This window comes from Lutra lutra, chromosome 5 (genome assembly GCF_902655055.1).
Source record: "Lutra lutra chromosome 5, mLutLut1.2, whole genome shotgun sequence".
Lineage (NCBI taxonomy): Eukaryota > Metazoa > Chordata > Mammalia > Carnivora > Mustelidae > Lutra > Lutra lutra.
In genome coordinates, this window is record NC_062282.1 from 107913383 (window position 1) to 107932695 (window position 19313).

Here is a 19313-nt window from a genome sequence, read left to right on the forward strand (position 1 = left end):
TGCAAATAACAACTCGATTCTTAAATTTAAGAACAGCTCCTTAAATAGTAAAAGATGTAAAAATGAACTTCAAGAGAAGCAAGATGAAAGTACTACTGTTAAAGGTTAAATATCGGTTTTTCTTTTTTAAATTGTAGTAAAACATCCATACAATTTACCATTTTAAGTATAAAGTGGTACTAAGCACACTTACAGTGCTCTACAACCATCACCATCATCCTCAATATGTTTTTAAGACAAAGACCCAATACAGGAAAAGTAGCAACACCTGCAGACTGAAGAGTGTACAATCTGGTTTAAAAGAAGTTCCACTATCTGGTTTGCTCTCCTGCTCCAAAACACATTGTGTAGTTATCTAAAAGCAACATATACTCAATGCAACTAATGTGCTATTTGAAAGCTTGCTAGTGATTTCCATATTGAACTGCCTTGGGCACATATGCACACAATTCCAATAAATTCCATTTATTCTGTGGGGTATTACAGGCCTAAGTGTTTTTTCTGGGGGGGGGTATGGACTATGACCAAATTCATCTTCTTGGAGCTCTCCACCCTAGGTTCACATCTTCCAGAATATATATAATATCACTTTATACATTTTCCTGGTCCATAAATATTTCCTAAAATATTTGTGGGACCTCTCTTCCCATGACCAGTTCTTTTCTTAGTATTCAAATTCCATTATCAAACAAAAGGTATATTTAGTTTCAGAGGCCGTGTTCAATTTACCAGTTGCACATAACACCCAGTACTCATCCCACTTATTTTTCTATACCAAACCTTTTGGAGGGCTAGCTTTGTGATTCTCTTAAATTAGTTCATCCTAAGTCATTTATTATTTTTTCCCAGAGAATCATAGGTAGATTTCTTATGGTAGTTACTAAATCTGTACTATATATTTTGGTCACTTGGTTCTGTTCACTTTCATCCTTTATGAAGTATTACCTTAAGTTCTTCTCCTTCCTTCTGTGCACACACCTCATTTACACAAGGCATTTCAGTTTACTGGAGATCATGATTACATCAATTATTTCTTTTTCTATCGACGCCTCCCCATCACCTCCCTCATTCCCCTCTCCAGTTCTCTGCAACACAATCTATTGTGAAGTTTCCTAAAATCTCCCGGGAAGAATGAATTTATCTGTAATCTTTACTACCAATGTAATTCCTTCATTTACTTCTTTCCCAGTGGTTTACCAGTCTGTGTATCTCACCTTCACAGGTTGTCGGTTGTTGACAGGCAAGGACTCTGTCATTTTTATATGTCTAGCATTTAAGAAGGTACTGGCATACATGAGAGATCAAAAAATGGTTTTTCCTCACCTGCCTCATTTTATAGAATTCCATCTATAACTACAGACCTCCCACTGCTCCCTTTGAAGGGACCATCCGGGGTCCAAATCAGGTAGCATTTCCTCAGACATAAGAAGAGAAGCAGAAGTAAGTACTCCTTTTCAGACAAGAGAGCTTGGAAATCTTACCACTTACATGTAATTTAGGTTTAAGTATTCATTTGAAACACTTGTCACTGCCACTAAAAAGCATGATTAGGAACTTGAACTTGAGAGATACACCAGAAGAGGGTTAGAGTAAGAGAGCCATATCACTTCTGTGATTAATATTCACAATGCTATTCCTACTCATATTTAAACAAAGAATATGAAAAAGATTTAAGCTTTTTCAGGGGAGAATACAAATGTCATAGTATTCCCATTCCCTATTGTTTAGTGACCTCAAGCAGCTGCCACTAATGGGTTTCTCCTGCTAAACACTTCAGATACTGTTTTTTTGTTTCACTTTGAAATAAAGCAGTACTCCTTATAACTTTGTTACTGAGAAAATCAACACGGCAAATGAAATAAAAACACAGGGCCATCTCCATGTGCATGTCAGGTAATAAAGCTGTCACTAATAGTATGGCAATCACTTAAGTTCTCTGACATTTAGTTTACTGACCTGGAAAACAAGAATGTAAGATTTTTAAAAGGTATGTACTTCTATAGATCTACATATAATTGGAAATTCTCATGTGCAGCCTCACAACTCTCAGGGATTAAAAAACTTTTTAGACCTCAGTGTTAGGCAGGAATCTATCAAAATTCTAGAGGAGAACATAGGCAGTAACCTCTTCGACATTGGCCAACTTCTTTCAAGACATGTCTCCAAAGGCAAAGGAAACAAAAGTGAAAATGAACTTTTGGGACTTCATAAAGATCACAAGCTTCTGCACAGCAGAGGAAACAGTCAACAAAACAAAGAGGCAACCCACGGAATGGGAGAAGATATTCGCAAATGATACTATAGACAAAGGGCTAGTATCCAAGATCTATAAAGAACTTCTCAAACTCAATGCCCCAAAATCAGATAATCACGTCAAAAAATGGGCAGAAGACATGGACAGACACTTCTCCAGAGAAGACATGCAAATGGCTAAAAGACACATGAATAAATGTTCATCATCATTACCAATCAGGAAGATTCAAATCAAAACCACATTGAAATATCACCTTACACCACTCAGAATGGCCAAAATTAATAAGACAGTAAACAACAAGTGTTGGAGAGGATGTGGAGAAAGGGGAGCCTTCTTACACTGTTGGTGGGAATGCAAGTTGGTATAGCCACTTTGGAAAAGTGTGGAGATTCCTCAAAAAATTAAAAATAGAGCTGCCCTATGACCCTGTAATTGCACTATTGGGTATTTACCCCAAAGACACAGATGTAGTGAAAAGAAGGGCCATCCGTACCCCAATGTTCATAGCAGCAATGGCCACAGTCACCAAACTGTGGAAAGAGCCAAGATGCCCTTCAATGGACAAATGGATAAAGAAGATAAGGTCCATATATACAATGGAATATTATGCCTCCATCAGAAAGGATGAATACCCAACTTTTGTGTCAACATGGACGGGACTGGAGGAGATTATGCTGAGTGAAATTAAGACAAGCCGAGAGAGTCAAGTATCGTATGGTCTCATTTATTTGTGGCACATAAGGAGTAACAAAGAGGACACTGGAAGAAGGGGAGGAGAAGGGAGATGGGGAAATCGGAGGGGGAGACGAACCATGAGAGACTGGACTCTGAGAAACAAACTGAGGGTTTTGGAAGGGAGGCGGGTGGGAGGCTGGGGGGTTGGGTGAGCCTGGTGGTGGGTATTAAGGAGGGCACGTATTGCATGGAGCACTGCGTGTGGTACATAAACAATGAATCTTGGAACATTGAAAAAATAAAAATTAAAAAAAAAATTAAAATTAAAAAACACATCAATTGGCAAAATCTGGTCCCAGCTAACCTTTCTAGATTTGCTATCCTCCATTACAAATACTCTACAATTAAAGAGCTTGTTTTGAATCTGTTCACCTTAATGTAAGACTCAGCTAGTGGGCTAGTTCCCTGAGGCTGGGCCTTGGACACCCCTACTCCTGCAGCACATCGTGGTCACTCTAGCTAGTCTAGCCAATCACCTCTTAACTTGAGACAAGCTAGACAAGAGTAAGATTCAAAATTCTAATGGGAGTGCTTCCAATTTCAGGTAAGAAGGAATAAGCACACTCCACCCTGTGTCTCCCACTGAATGCATCAATAAAACATAACACATAGATCAGCTATTGGAGAACTTGAAAAATAAAAAGCAGCAGGCAAATTATGGAAGAAGACCAGAATTCAAAGTACCACTGAACCAGTGTAAGTTTACATCCTGGTTTTTATCCTGGGCATTGTGGATATTATTTTGTATATACTCTCAATTCTAAACCTTACAGAAAAAAAAAAAAAAAAAGTTTTTTTAGTAGGCAATTAACTTTTTTAGACTTGTGTTACAGGCTTTGTCTCATTTTTTATAGGTGTCCATTCCAATCTCAGTTCATTTCTTTAAGCCTCTGAGTTTGTCTTGTGCATGTGGGGTCAGGAGTTAGCACACAGGTTCACATACAGAAGTATGTATGGCTTTATGGCTCTCTCCCTTCCAGGATTCCCCCTCACTTTAGAGGTGTGGCTGTTACATGCTTTTTCACTCTGGTTCTTCCAGCCAGTAAAATGATGGCAGGATTTCAATTATAGTTTTAGCTGCTCATGCATTTTGTGACTATGACCCACTCTCAGGGCCAAGACACACACACACACACTCACCCATGTGCTGGTTGCTTCTATGGATTTTGACTCCCCTCCACAAGGTTCTGCGTTTACTTACTCTTCAGAGTCCTCACATAGTTGTTTTTTCTATTTTGCTCAAAATTTCTAATTATCAGGATGAGAGACAGTTTACAGAAATCTGCTATCATAACTATTTTGTTGGAAACATAAAAATGTATTGCCTGGGTAAAAAACTACGGTAATATAATTTAAATCTATATCTGGCAAGAGGCAGTTTCTTAAACTGGGTAGTGTTCACATGAATGTGTTTTATAATTACTTTGTGTATTTTTTATCCTTTTTTGATGTACAATACACTTGAGAATTTTCTAAAAATGAGGTACTTTGATCCTTCATCACCAAAACTTAAGCTCCTCACTTAACATTCACCCTGTGGAGGGGCGCCTGGGTGGGTCAGTTGGTTAAGTATCAGACACGCAGTTTCGGTTCAGGTCATGATCTCAGCGTTGTAAGATTGAGAGCCACATTGGGCTTTGGGCTGAGCGTGGCATCTGCTTAAGATTCTCCTTCTCCCTCTGCCCATCCCCGTCCCTGTCCCCGTCCCCCTATCCCTCTTGCGTGTGCCTGCTCTCTTTAAAAAAAAAAAAAAAAAAAAAAAAATTTACCCTGTGGATAATACTGTTATGAAAATAGCATATCTGTAATATTTCAATAATATATGAATGGCTCAAATTTAATAAAAAGATAACTCCATCAACTGTAAAAGTGAGTACATTCTAAGAAAATAAAGTCTTCATTTCAAAGAAGGTTCAAACAGGCAAACAATCTCCTACAGTATTTCAATGTAGCAGAGCCCACACCTTTGAATCGATATCTTCATTCAAATCATAACTCTACCTCTTACTAGATGTGTGAACTTGGGTAAGTTACCTCAGCTTTCTGAGCTTGTTTCCTCATTGTAAAATGGACAAAATATAGTACCTACCTCTCAGGATGAAGTGAAGAGTGAAGTAAGCAATTATGAAGAACATTCAGCACACAATGCTAGGTACCTATAAAATGTTCGATGAAAGTTAGCTGTTATTAGTAGTGATATTTCCTTCTGAATCCCAAAGGACCTCCATTTATTTACTCAATTACTAATCTTCACTTGATATACTTACACAAAAACAATTTGAGATTATGTTCCTTCACTACCAGGTAATGAACAACTTTGTACAGTTTAAAATTCAACATAATACTAAAAAGACAAGTTTTAGTTGAATGCACCCTCTAGTGGTTTCCATTATGTGCAAGTACTTGCTTCTACAAAAGAAAACCTCTTTATGAAATGTCCCTAGTTTGCTTAGAACCTGAAGCCAGCTGGTAGAGAACATGCTATGAAGTGGATAATCATACAACTAGAAAGCTCCCTCTCTTCAAGAGCTGGAGGAATATTTTCTTTTACAACCCCCCGCCACCATAAAACCTAGAATATTTGTGATATTCACCATACCAAATTCCATTATTTCTATAGCACGGACTTTAATCTTTACTCCTAAAGAAAATCAGGCCACTTCCTAGTTTGCTTTAACAAGCATTGCAGCATACTTATTCTTTGTCTAACAAAAACATACTGAGTACCAACTATGTATACCAGGCAATGGGAATACAACAAACAACTTATTACACAATTATTATGTAATTACTAATTTGAGAAGTGTTTTAAGTAAAGACTGCCACGAGTGTACAAGAGGGGATTGGTCTAATTTGGGTGGCAGGGGAGCAGAATAGGAAAGCTTACTTAAAAATAAAATGTAAAAAGACTTTAAGGGTAAATACTTTAACTGAAAGAAAAAAAAAGTGCTGTGCAAAGACAACAGCATATGTAAAGGCCTGAAGACTGCAAGGTACACACAGCATTTGAGAAATTGAGGAAAGTCCCCCGGGTCAAAGAAGGGGAGATTGTACAGGGAGAGACTAGTGAAGTAACTCCAACTTAAGGAGTTTGAAGTTCATCTTAAAAACAATGGGAAGGGGGGCGCCTGGGTGGCTCAGTGGGTTAAGCCGCTGCCTTCGGCTCAGGTCATGATCCCAGGTCCTGGGTTCGAGCCCCACATCGGGCTTTCCGCTTGGCGGGGAGCCTGCTTCCTCCTCTCTCTCTGCTTGCCTCTCTGCCTACTTGTGATTTCTCTCTGTCAAATAAATAAATAAAATCTTTAAAAAAAAAAAAAAAAACAATGGGAGGGGGGAGCCTGGGTGGCTCAGTGGTTGAAGCCTCGGCCTTCAACTCAGGTCATGATCCCAGCGTCCTGGGATCGAGCCCCGCATCAGGCTCTCTGCTCAGCAGGGAGCCTGCTTCCTCCTCTCTCTCTCTGCCTTCCTCTCTGCCTACTTGTGATCTCTGTCAAATAAATAAATAAAAATCTTAAAAAAAAAAAAAAACAATGGGAGGGGCACTTGGGTGGCTGAGTGCATTAATCCTCTGACTCCCGATTTTGACTGAGGCCATGATCTCAGGATCATGAGATTGAGCCCTGCCTGGGGTTCTGCGCTGGGAATGGAGCCTGCTGAAGATCATCTCTCCCTCTGTTTCTCCCCCCAAGCCCTCTAAAATAAGTAAGATCTCTTAAAAGAGAGAGAGACAGAGAGAGAAGAAAAAGAGCAATGGGAAACTATGGAAGGGATTAAGGCAGAAGAGTAAAAAAAAATTTTTTTTAAAGATTTACTTGACCTGAGAGACAGAGTGAGGGAAGAGAGAGAGCAGGAGCTGAAGGGGCAGAGAGGCAGACAGGGCTCAGGACTGGATCCCAAGACTCTGAGATCTTGACCTGAGCAGAAACCAAGAGTCGGCACTTAACAATGGCACCTACCCAGGCACCCCTGATTCACACTTCCAAAAATTCACTTTGCTAAGAAATGAAAATGGGTGAGGGAGTGGCATAAAAAGTAGATGCCCAGACCATCTGCCAGTAATCCGGGTGAGATGGGATGAAACCTGGGACAAGGGAGGTAGCAGTAGAGATGAAGTGGAAAGATAGTTAAGAGGCAAGATGGATCGACGATGATGATAGGTATGGAAGTAGCGAACTTGGTGAACGAAGTGATGTGACAATGCCATTGTCCCCACTAAGTACAACTGGTGGGGGTAGCTGTTTGAAAAAGATTTGAGATAATAAATTAACAAACTAGGGTTTTCCTCTTAAAAAGAGAACTTCTTTGGCCACAAAGTATAATTTTTTCAGTTGAAGGCTTAACTAGCATTAGGCACGAGGCACCACTCTCCTCTCAATTGGGCCCTAAAAGTCTTTTTTTTTTTTTAAATTTCTAGGAGAATGACCCACTACTACTGCGCTAAGACTTTTACCTTACATCTACCTGGAAAGCCCTTCACTCATTCCCACCCCAAATGATTTTAAAAGTACAGTTCAAAGGCCACCTTCTCCAGTCTTTACCACACCCCCATGCTGCCGTGCAGTTCTTCTACTGAGCTGTGGGTTCCGGACAGCACGGATTAAGCACTCTTCATCTTTGTGCCCCCGTTGTGCAGCGCTGCACCCCTCAAACCCTCGGCGCTCCACAAATTTTCACTCAGCCGCACGCCCCCGCCCACGAGAGCAACTCTAACTAGCACACGTACCCCGCCCCACATTAGCCTGCCGGAAGTGACGCACTCTCGGGGACGTATTTCCGGTCCCGAGTGCAGACTCAGTCGCCGGGGGCGGGCTTCTCTGGCTGGCTAACTCAGCTGCCCTGGAGGATTCGCGCGCGGTAAGTAGTTGCGAGCGGCTCAGCGAGATAGGACCCTGGGACACCCCCCCACCACCACCACCATCCCGGCAGGTGCAGTGTGTTTCTCCCATTCGCTCCCAGGGACCTGGCGGGAAGGCGCAGAGACTGATTGCTGGGCCCCCAACAGCTCTCAACGGCAGATGGGGCTGGAGTGCCGGGATCCGAGGCCCGCCGAGGGTGCCGTCGCGGGGACGGCTCTCAGCGGTCGGGTGCTAACCGCCTGGGCTGGCGCATCCAGCCCTACCGGGACCCGGTGTCCAGTGGGCTCCCCCAACTACATCTTGATACTTAGAGCTTCCCCCTTTCCTTGTCCTCATAGGAAGGATAATGCACCTCTTGGACAGCTCCAGTCCCTACTGTGACAGTCGCAGGATCTGCAGTGAGCCGTGTGCGCGCGGGGAGTAGAAGTGTGCAGCGTCTCAGTGACTCGTTGGCTCCGCCCTTCAGCGTGTGTTTCCGGGAGGTTTCTAACCACGAGACTTGAGAGGTTTTAACCCTGTTTGGTACACGGGATGCCGCCCCCAAAGGGGCGCGGCTCAGTAATTGAAAATGATTGGAAACCACTGGGCTCGAAGTGGTTTATAGTCTGATGAGCTAGAAGACCCAGCATCCTTACGTGACCATAAACAAACCCTTTTGTATGTTACGTATCAATCTGCGGGAAGGGTTGTAATGACAAACTGCGCCAAAGGACAGGATTTCTGTGTACTTAATTTGCTATGCAGATTGTTTGCACTGAGCTGACTCAGCGAGAAGGTGGGATGAAAGTAGCCTTGGGACTTAACAGATAGGAAAACAGCCAGGAAAACTGCAGAATTTGGGAAGAGTAACTTCATTCACTGTATTACTTTGTGATTCAAATTTTACAAAGTAATTTGGTTGCTTCATCAAATGTTTTACAGTTTTAAGCATTTATATATGTGTTGGGTTTTTTTGTTTGTTTTACTGGTGTGGTAGCTCTTTTGGTAAGGGTCAATTTATTTTACAGGCATATCTGTGCCACATATTATAAAATTAAATAAACAGATATCTAAATGAAGTGTTGAAATAATTAAGGCTTTAACTTATGGGCATAATGTGATACAGTGTGGCTCTTTAGTGGTTTTTGTTTTTTTTTTTAATGGTTACTAACATTCATGCTTGTCTTAAAGCTTGATAAAGTACCGCTGATAAAATCATGACCAGGTGGGCCCGAGTTACTACCACTCATAACAAGAGACCTTTGGCTGCAACATCATGGGAGGACATGAAGAAGGGGTCCTTTGAGGAAGAAAGCCAAAATCTACCAAAGAATAAACAACTTGAAGCCAAAAGGCTCTCCGTTAAAAATGATGCTCCCCAAGCAAAACACAAAAAGAACAAAAAGAAAAAGGAGTACTTAAATGAAGATGTAAATGGATTCATGGAATACCTAAGACAAAACCCACAGAGAGTTCATAATGGAGAGATGATAGCAGCAGACAGTGAGGAGGTAAGGGAAGAAATTGCAGTTGCTTTAAAGAAGGATAGTCGACGGGAAGGAAGAAGACTAAAAAGACAAGCAGCAAAGAAAAATGCAATGGTAAGATCATTACTTTAACTGAAATATTACTTTATATAGGTCGGAACTATTATTCATATACTCACAAATGTATATTCTAACAGAATCTGATGCACTAACATACTAGATTTATAAAGCATCTTTTTGAAGGCTAGTAATAACATTAGGACTTTTTTAGCACTTCTTGTATGCTGGGCACTTGATGTGATTAATTATCACAACAACACTATAAAGATAGTAGCATTAGTCTCATATGCGGATAAAACACTGATGTATAGGCAGATGTAAAAAAGTGCTGATAGCCACATAGCTAGTATAGTAGCGGAGATGAAATTCAAACAAGAGCTTGTCTGACTTCAAAACCTATGTTCTTATTCCTGCCTTCCAGTAGCTTCTTTTTAAACAGGCATTTAAAAAAAAAAAAAAAAAAGTAAGGTGGAGAGTTAAGTGCAACAGGTTAAATATGTGTGGTTCCCTTTACTTGGAAAGGATGTTTTTTGTCTTTATGCATGAAAAACTGAGGCACAGGAATGAGGTCTAATAAGACTCACACTACTTAGTAACAGAACAGAGTAATAGAGTTAAGATCCCTTGAGTTTGTTCCTAGTCATTGCTCCATCCCTTCTCCATACTACTCAGAGGAATGTTGGGGGCTGCACGTTGATTTCTTTTGCCCACCCCTGGATTTTTAAACTGTCAGACATAGGAAATGAAATACTTCATATAATTCTTTCCCTTCTCAAAGTGAATTTTCCAAGTCTTCTAGTAAGATACTACATAAAAATCAGTATTTGTTATCAATTTACACCTTCATTTTTATTTGCAGGATTAGTTTTATTTTTTTATTTTTTTTGTTTTTTATTTTTATTTTTTATTTTTTAAAAGATTTTATTATTTATTTGTCATAGAGAAGCGAGAGCGAGCACAGGCAGACAGAGTGGCAGGCAGAGGCAGAGGGAGAAGCAGGCTCCCTGCCAAGCAAGGAGCCCGATGTGAGACTCGATCCCAGGACGCTGGGATCATGACCTGAGCCGAAGGTAGCCGCTCAACCAAATGAGCCACCCAGGCGTCCCCAGGATTAGTTTTATACATAGTTGCAGATAATCATTTAGAGATAATGCTAATCAAACATTCCTTATGAATAAATATGGATAGAAAATGTAATCATTTTTATTTGGATCAGGATAGCTTTATTTAAATTGTACCATTATTTAAAAATATTTTAATTGGGATGCCTGGGTCGCTCAGTTGGATAAACAACTGACCTGATTTGGGCTCAGGTCACAATCTCAAGGTCATGAGATCAAGCCCTATGTCAGGCTCTACACTCACTCAGGAGTCTGTCCCTCTCCCTCTGTTTCTCCCCCTGTTCGCGTGTGTTCTCTCTCTAAAGTATATAAATAAAATCTAAAAAAAATTTTATCAAGCTAATTTAACTTAAAGGTAATGTAACTTAAAGATAATTTCATTGACATAGGCACTATGATGAATTGCATAGTATTCGAAACATTTATATTGACTTTTTTTTAAAAGATTTTATTTATTTATTTGACAGAAATCACAAGTAGACAGAGAGGCAGGCAGAGAGAGAGGACAGAAAGTAGGCTTCCTGCTGAGCAGAGAGCCCAATGCAGGGCTCGATCCCAGGACCCTGGGATCATGACCTCAGCCGAAGACAGAGGCTTTAACCCACTGAGCCACCCAGGCACCCCCATATTGTGACTTTTTTTTTTTTAAGATTTTATTTATTTATTTGACAGAGAGAGATCACAAGTAGACGGAGAGGCAGGCAGAGAGAGAGAGAGAGAGAGAGGGAAGCAGGCTTCTTGCTGAGCAGAGAGCCCGATGTGGGACTCGATCCCAGGACCCTGAGATCATGACCTGAGCCGAAGGCAGCGGCTTAACCCACTGAGTCACCCAGGCGCCCATATTGTGACCTTTTAAGAGAAGTTTTATATTTGTAATTAAGGGAGAAAGACATTGGTTTTCAAGAAAAAATAAATGCTTTCTATTAAAGCATATATTTTAAAAGTATGTAGTTTGTTCAGTCTGAGCATCAATTCTTAATTGCTAATAAATTAAGATAATTTATGATGTTCACTGTCCATAGTCCCATCTAAGTTAAATTTAGGATCATTCAAGAAATTTGCATTTGAAAAAAAAAATTTGCATTTGGTGACAATTGGGTTTTAAAGGTGAAAACCTGGGGTGCCTGGGTGGCTCAGCTGGTTAAGCATCTGACCCACTCAGGTCATGATCACAGGGTGCTGGGATGGAGCCCTGCTTCTAGCTCCGTGTAGGGTGCCATGCTCAGCAGAGAGTCTGTTTGCCCCTCTCCCTCTGCACCACCCCCACCTCGTGCTCTCTCTCTCTCTCTGTCAAATAAATAAATAAAATCTAAAAAAAAAAAAAAAAAAAAGGTAAAAACCTAATCAGTGAACTGTCATGTTACTAGAGACCATGTTGACTTCACCAGGACTTCCGGTCTTCTTCTTATGGTGATCTAGTTTTTAGCCATTAGCTTTTCCTAAACCTGTATAAAACTGCATTTTCTTTGTTTGGACCACCTCATTCTAAATGTAAAAATTAGTGAAGATTTAAAGGGGTTCATTCTTTTCCAGTATGTTATGAAATGGAAAAAATGAGGATACAGTTGCAATATATTATATGTTTTATCTGCCTATTTAATTTGCTTTTTAAAAATCCTGTGCTTGGGGCGCCTGGGTGGCTCAGTGGGTTGGGCCGCTGCCTTCGGCTCAGGTCATGATCTCAGGGTCCTGGGATCGAGCCCCACATTGGGCTCTCTGCTCAGCAGGGAGCCTGCTTCCTCCTCTCTCTCTGCCTGCCTCTCTGCCTGCTTGTGATCTCTCTGTCAAATAAATAAATAAAATCTTTAAAAAAAAAAAAAATCCTGTGCTTATTTAAAAAAAGTTGTTTTAAAAAAAGTTTTTTTAAGATTTTATTTACTTATTTGACAAAAGAAGGAGAGAGAGCATGAGTAGGCAAAGTGGCAGGCAGAGGGAGAGGGAGAAGCAGGCTCCCCACTGAGCAGGGAGCCCAATGCAGGATCAGTGAAGGGAAGCCCAGGAGCCCAGGCCCCCGGGATCATGACCTGAGCCAAAGGCAGCCACTTAAGTCACTGAGCCATCCAGGCACCCCTTTTTTCAAAACAATTTTTGAAAAAATAAACCATTTGTTGTCCAAGAAATATATATATATACCTTTTTTCAGTTTATATAAAATAGTTTACATATCTTTGAGTATCCACCATAATTATGATTACTGTTCTTATTCATTACAGCAAAAACTATCCTCCACATCAGTAGGTAGTATGTAAAGCAACCAAATAATTATTTAGTGTTATGTTGGAGCCAGATATTTCATGATATAATTATTCTTTTAAAATGTATTGTGTAAGGGTGCCTGGGTGGCTGTCGTTAAGTGTCTGCCTTCAACTCAGGTCATGATCCCCAGGGTCCTGGGATCGAGCCCCACACTGGGCTCCCTGCTCAGAGGGAAGCCTGCATTTCTCTATCCCACTCCCCCTGCTTGTGTTCCTGCTCTCGCTGTCTCTTTCTCTGTAAAATAAATAAGTATCTTTAAAAAATGTATTGTGTACATACTCTAAAAATGAAACACCTAATTCTGAGTATTAAAGAATATGCATTAAAGTTATGAAAACTATAAGATACATTTTTTGGTATGAAATATAATTTGAATCATAATTTAAATGGCATCATTTGACTCAAATGTATTCAATTATATGAACTTTGTAAGTGCTAGTATGAATTATGCCTGATAATTTTTATGGTCATTTTCTATTTTTCACAGAAAACTCAGTTTTTCTAGAAAAGACATCCCCTTAATGAAATTAATAGTCCATATTTGCTTAATTCATTTAAGTGGTTTCTATGAAACCATTTTTAACTTTGTGTCTGAGATTGATGGATTTATGGATTGACGGTTTTCAAAAGTGCTGAGACCCTCTCCTGGAAATAACGTTTATTGTTTAGGAATGTATGGAACAACTTTTTTCTACAGCTAAAACATTGAGACTTTTTTAAAAAGAGCTAGATACCAAATGAAAGACATTTTAAAGATATTTTTGAATTCAAGAATTAATAAAGCCAGTGTAGTTTTGTAATGTGGAAACTCACATTTTGTCTTCCCAGGTATGTTTCCATTGTAGAAAACCTGGCCATGGGATTGCAGATTGCCCAGCTGCCCTTGAGAATCAAGATATGGGAACTGGAATATGTTATCGGTGTGGGTCCACAGAGCATGAAATGACCAAGTGCAAAGCCAAAGTAGACCCAGCTCTTGGTATGTTTTCTTTCTATTGATTTTAGTGTGGTAAATGTCACAAGTGGGATTTTTGGGGACCGAGTTTGTCATGAGCGTGCCACTTATTATTTTGAAATTGAGATTAAATTTTAAGTTGTATAAAAAAATAAGGGTTTTTTTCCAGATTATTTAAAATAATATGAATTATATGACTTGTTCTGTACTTAGCCAACTTAACAGAAAATGTTGATCCTTACAGGTGAATTTCCTTTTGCAAAATGTTTTGTTTGTGGGGAAATGGGGCATCTATCCAGATCCTGTCCTGATAATCCCAAAGGACTCTATGCTGATGGTGAGTACCGTTACCCTTATATGTCAGAAAGGGGAGTTAGAATGCAGAGTTGTGATTTAACGTAGAGTCTTAATTAGCTCTTGAATCAATTCTTGGACAAAAGACAAAACCTTAAGAATTTCAGTTTTTATCAAACTCTATTCTATGTCCTGGACTTTATGTGTAATAGGACGTATTAATCAAGATGAAAAGCTAATATATTTTAAGCTTTTTGCTTGTTTCAGCATCATTTGTGAGAGTATGTTATAAATACCTTTTTTTTTTTTTTTAAAGATTTTATTTATTTATTTGACAGAGAGAGATCACAAGTAGACGGAGAGGCAGGCAGAGAGAGAGAGAGAGAGAGAGGGAAGCAGGCTTCTTGCTGAGCAGAGAGCCCGATGTGGGACTCGATCCCAGGACCCTGAGATCATGACCTGAGCCGAAGGCAGCGGCTTAACCCACTGAGCCACCCAGGCGCCCCTAAATACCTACTTTTAAACACAACAGAAGCAAAGGGGGCATATCTCAAGCTAATAGAAGATTTAAAAAAATAGTGTTGTGGATTTAATCACAGGTTAGCATACCATTTTGGATAGACGGGCTGGTAGACACTCTTCAATATGTATTGTAATCTTTGTTTCTGAATGTTTTCCTTGGGTAATGGTCTAGCGTGGGATCATGTACCTCTCTTATCTTTAGCTCAACTAACATCTTAAGCTCCTTAGAGTCTGTGGTGTCTGAAGCGTTAAGGAGGAAATTTTCTGTTACTATGAGTAAGGTGCTTATGTGCTAACTGATGCCATCAGGTTCCAGATACGTCTTGTATGTCATGTTCTGGGTCGCATGGGAGAAGTCCAGTGAAAAGGCACAGCATTCAAATCAAGCTGACGGGTTATAGCTCTAGTACCATCACTCACTAGTGGGACTTTGGCTGAGTTCTGTTATTTCTCTCAGTTCAGTTTCCTTGCCTGTTAAATGGAGATGAAAAACTGTATTTCCTTGATTCTAAGATGTACATTTTCTCACATTTTAATGTCTCTGAACTCAGAATATATCTTACCAGTGGTGGGTGCCATGTAATTGGCAGGGATTTTTTTTTTTTTTTCCCTGAGAGGTTTTAAAATATTATTTTTAAAAAATATTATTTTTTTAAAAAATTATTTTTTTTAAATAATGATATAGCTTATATTCAGTGTCTTAGATTTGATGAATTATGGTATTGATTGAATTATGGTACTGAAGAGCCACTGTTCAGAGTCCCTCTCCCATTTCACTCTGGCATCTATAACAGTAAAGAAGCTGGCCCTGGAAAAGGCCCACAGGTGCCTTTCTGTTTTAAACTTACGACACAGGTCAGATGACATGACTGATGATAAAGATGGCTTTGGATGGTTATGCAAAATGATTAGATGTTTTTTAAAAGTGCAGCAAAGAAAAGAAGAGATCACAGAGAAGTGAGAATTCAGCCAGGTTTACATCCTATAATGTCATATTTCTGGGTAAGTCACTTCACAATATAAGCATGTCATGATAATGCTTGACCATTAAGTAATAGTGTTTGACCATTAAGGGAAAGATTAATTTTAGAAACTACATGTGTGGTAATTCACAGTCCTGGAATGTTGTTTAAAGTAGGCAGACAGGCATTTTTATTAGCGTTAGGGTGCCTGGCAGATAGAAGGCACTAAAACAAAAGTGAATTTGGTTCCTTTTGTAACTGATCACCCCCATCTGACCTGTACAGATGAGCAATGACTCCTAATCTTTTTTGGGGTCATTGGTCATTTGATAAGAAATGTGGACATCCTCCTCAAAAAAAATGCATCAGGACACGACTTTTGCTTACAGGTTCAACAGCTCACAAATCTTTGCCTACGTAACCACAGTTACGATCTTGTATGCAGTGGCTCTTGGACACTCCAGAGCACAAGTACCTTCTTCCATTATCTCCCTCCTCTCTGTCCCTCTTCTCCCCTGAAGGCCAGATGCAAGAACTAGTGGATAGGTACAGTTTAGGGGTCTGTGGGATCAAAAGGACAGAGAGTGGACTTATTAACAGGAATGGTGGCACCTACCTGTGTTCCTGTTTCCACCTCCCTGTGCACTGACAAGGCTGTGAGGACCAAATAAGATATGAAAAATGCTTTAAAGAGACATTACAGTCCCTTGTAAGTATGAGAGGTTTTCAGTGACTTTGTTCTTTTAATAGGTGGTTGCTGCAGACTCTGTGGCTCTGTGGACCATTTTAAGAAAGATTGCCCTGAGAGCCAGAATTCAGGTGAGATCTCTGGGCCTCTATTTAGAAGGCCTGAGGTTATTATTCTGTGTTTTTGCTGAATTTTGTTAATACTGAGGTGCCACTAATTTTAAGACAACCTGGTTTCTTGCTGCAGTGACAATCTAGTCATTTCTCTGTCAGGAGTAGATGCAGTCGTAACTAAGTACTAGTAGCTGGTACTGTCAGGTGGGGAAAAGGTGACCACTAAGCCCTAGAGGACCCTCATCTTACAAAGCATCTTACTTATACACATTTTTAACTTCCAACTAATGAATTTAATAATAAAGCCAGTTCTGTCACCAACAGAAAAATACTGATTCACTAAGAGGAAATAAAAAATATGAAAATAACTCAATATTTTTATGATTGAGCATTCTCACAAATGGTTTGCTTCATCTATATCTGAAGGATTCAGAGCTGATTGCAAAAACAGGCAAAAATACTAAAATTTTGTTAGGTACACATCATCAGGCCAGTTGTATTTTCTTTCTAATGAAATACTACTGTTGGTCATCAAAACTTCAAAAATGTTCACTATATGTATGTGAGGGAAGTGGAAATGATTATCATATTAGTTTACCTGGATTGGAATGATAATCTTTTTTTTTTTTTTTAAAGATTTTATTTATTTATTTGACAGAGAGAGATCACAAGTAGACGGAGAGGCAGGCAGAGAGAGAGAGAGAGAGGGAAGCAGGCTCCCTGCTGAGCAGAGAGCCCAATGCGGGACTCGATCCCAGGACCCTGAGATCATGACCTGAGCCGAAGGCAGCGGCTTAACCCACTGAGCCACCCAGGCGCCCTGGAATGATGATAATCTTGAGTAGAAGAAAGACAAGAGGGCAAAAGTAGTACTTCTTAGGGAAAAAGCACATTTCTTTTTATCTCAAATAGTGACAGTACTACACAAAATCTGCTCATTCTTACTTCCTACCTGAACATTTACCTTTGAAAACCCAGAGTTCTTATTTACGGTCTTGTAGAGAAGAAGACAGTCCTTACTACATTGTAGGCAGGAGGACTGAAATGATGGAAGTAGAATTTGAATTCTCCCTCCTGGGAGGGTTGCCATTTCCCGAATGACAAGACTGACAAGCAGATGTTGTATAATTTCACAGGTGGAATCTTGTGCATTTAAAACCGATGCTTCATAAGTCATACTGTTTACAGATTCTTGGAATTCATTGACTCTATAATGATGAACTCTGGGAAAGAATGAAAGAGCTTTCTCATCAATTTGTGCATTGCAAAGCAGTTGCTGCATTTCCCTAATTGGGATGAGAAATTGCCTGCGGTACTCTGAAATCAACGGTTATAATCAATTACAGAATGCTCACTCTCCTTTAGTGATGGGAGTCTTCCCTCCTTGTGATTATTCATGTCAAAACTAGTTCCTTTGCTCAGCCAGTTCCAAACTACAGGGATGTACTTGATTACCATTTTTCTTACATTCTAACTTCCATTCCTTAACAGATCGAATGGTCACGGTTGGTCGCTTGGCAAAGGGAATGAGTGCCGACTATGAAGAAATTTTGGATGTACCTAAACCACAAAAACCCAAGACAAAGATACCTAAAGTTGTTAATTTCTGATAATGATTAGTACTGTCATTAGTTACCACCTCATTGTTAAATATTCTGAACTGGGCCTACTTCGCAAATTAGAGCTGGGCTCCCTTGGAGACCTGTGTTGTAGATACCAGTATGATCAGGGAATGGTCGCATAGTTTCCTGAGTGCTGTCCATTAAAGAGTGCTTTTATCACTGGAGAAAATCACTGGAGAAGTAGAAGATGTTAGAATTGGATTCTCTAAAAGAACATTTTTAACAGAACTTAGGTATAACTAAGTGGTTATATGCTTGATTGTAACAATCATCTTTTTCTTAAAAACTATGTATTAATGTGAACCACCCCTACATAAAGTTTTACTGCTTGGCATTCGGAATTGAATTTTTAGTTAGATTGTTTTTTTTTGTTCAAAATACCACCTTATTATTATGAATTTATTAATTGCCACAAAATCCACTATATTTTTAAAATAATAAAAATTCATTTGCTATTTACTTATTTTTCTGAATACCTGATTCTGGATTGTACTAGCCATCCTCTCTTTATGTCCAGGTACAAACCCTTTGGAAATACCATCTTTTGTGAAGTCTAGATAAGATTAATTTTGGTTAATATTTATTTTAGTTTTGACATAAAGAAGTACAAATTATTGAGGTAAAATAGAAGAATACCTTAACAGCAGCTCTTCTTTGTTCTTGATTTTCAAGAGAGAAATTCTAGCCGAAATTTAGTTTCAGATATTCTGCCAGAATGATGTCACTTAACAGATTGTATATTACACTTAACAGCATTTTGTTCACATGTTTTAGATGCATCCAGGTGAGAATGCAACTATCATGGTAATAGAGTTAGAACACTAATCAGAGACCCATTAGCTTCTTTGATTTGATGAATACATGCATACTTAATACATATATTTCACAAGGCTTAGGGCTCCCATTGTACTGTTTAATGGAATGACTCCAGTGGATTGTGTGTTTCACTTGGAATTTTACCTGATTGGATACATTTGTAACTAAAGGAAACAGCTGCGATTAGTTACTGATGCTTCGAAAGCAAAATATTTACCAAATAAGAAAAGAAACACTTATCTCTGTTTTAATGTCTGCATACCTCAACAGTTCTAGTTTTAATAGGAGCTGTTGTTTTATTTTTGATATGAGAGGAAAACAGGACAGAATATAGCTCAGCCTCCCAGAACTTAAAGAAAGGAGTGCCATTTAAAAGAAATCACACAAGTCGTGCAGCTGGAAGAGGGCAGCAGTACTGTTTTAGACATTTAGTCCAAACACACCCAGATTTATTTCACCTGTCCTATGAGGTGCCAAAGACTCTGGAGAGTCAAAAGTCTCCTCAAGTGAGGAAGGCAAACATTAACTTTATTTATCCACTGCATCTTTCTCCAGTTCCTGCTGTGTTTCTGGTACTCTTTTAGGTACTTGGG

General features: G+C 39.4%; 1 protein-coding gene and 1 long non-coding RNA gene across 7 annotated transcripts in view; one reads left to right on the forward strand and one right to left on the reverse strand.

The window, feature by feature from the left end:
• The window catches only part of LOC125101080 (uncharacterized), a 55767-nt gene extending 47877 nt beyond the window's left edge, over positions 1 to 7890 (reverse strand). The window contains exons 1-2 of the long non-coding RNA XR_007127760.1: positions 7723 to 7890; positions 5079 to 5145 (exon numbers count right to left, since the gene is read on the reverse strand). This is a non-coding gene — a long non-coding RNA (uncharacterized LOC125101080). The remainder of the gene's footprint in view (positions 1 to 5078; positions 5146 to 7722) is intronic.
• ZCCHC9 (zinc finger CCHC-type containing 9) lies at positions 7766 to 18247 on the forward strand. Of its 6 annotated transcripts, none has more exons than XM_047731724.1 (7): positions 7768 to 7843; positions 8184 to 8312; positions 9016 to 9425; positions 13577 to 13727; positions 13948 to 14040; positions 16232 to 16300; positions 17774 to 18247. In XM_047731724.1, the coding sequence occupies exons 3-7, from the start codon at positions 9042 to 9044 to the stop codon at positions 17890 to 17892; spliced, it is 816 nt and encodes a 271-aa protein (XP_047587680.1). In that variant the 5' UTR covers positions 7768 to 7843; positions 8184 to 8312; positions 9016 to 9041; the 3' UTR covers positions 17893 to 18247. The 6 variants fall into 6 exon arrangements, with proteins under 6 accessions (XP_047587683.1, XP_047587680.1, XP_047587682.1 ...); XM_047731726.1 differs by having other exon boundaries at positions 7774 to 7843; positions 8184 to 8252; XM_047731728.1 differs by having other exon boundaries at positions 7774 to 7843; positions 8184 to 8243.
• The last annotated feature ends 1066 nt before the right edge of the window (positions 18248 to 19313 follow it).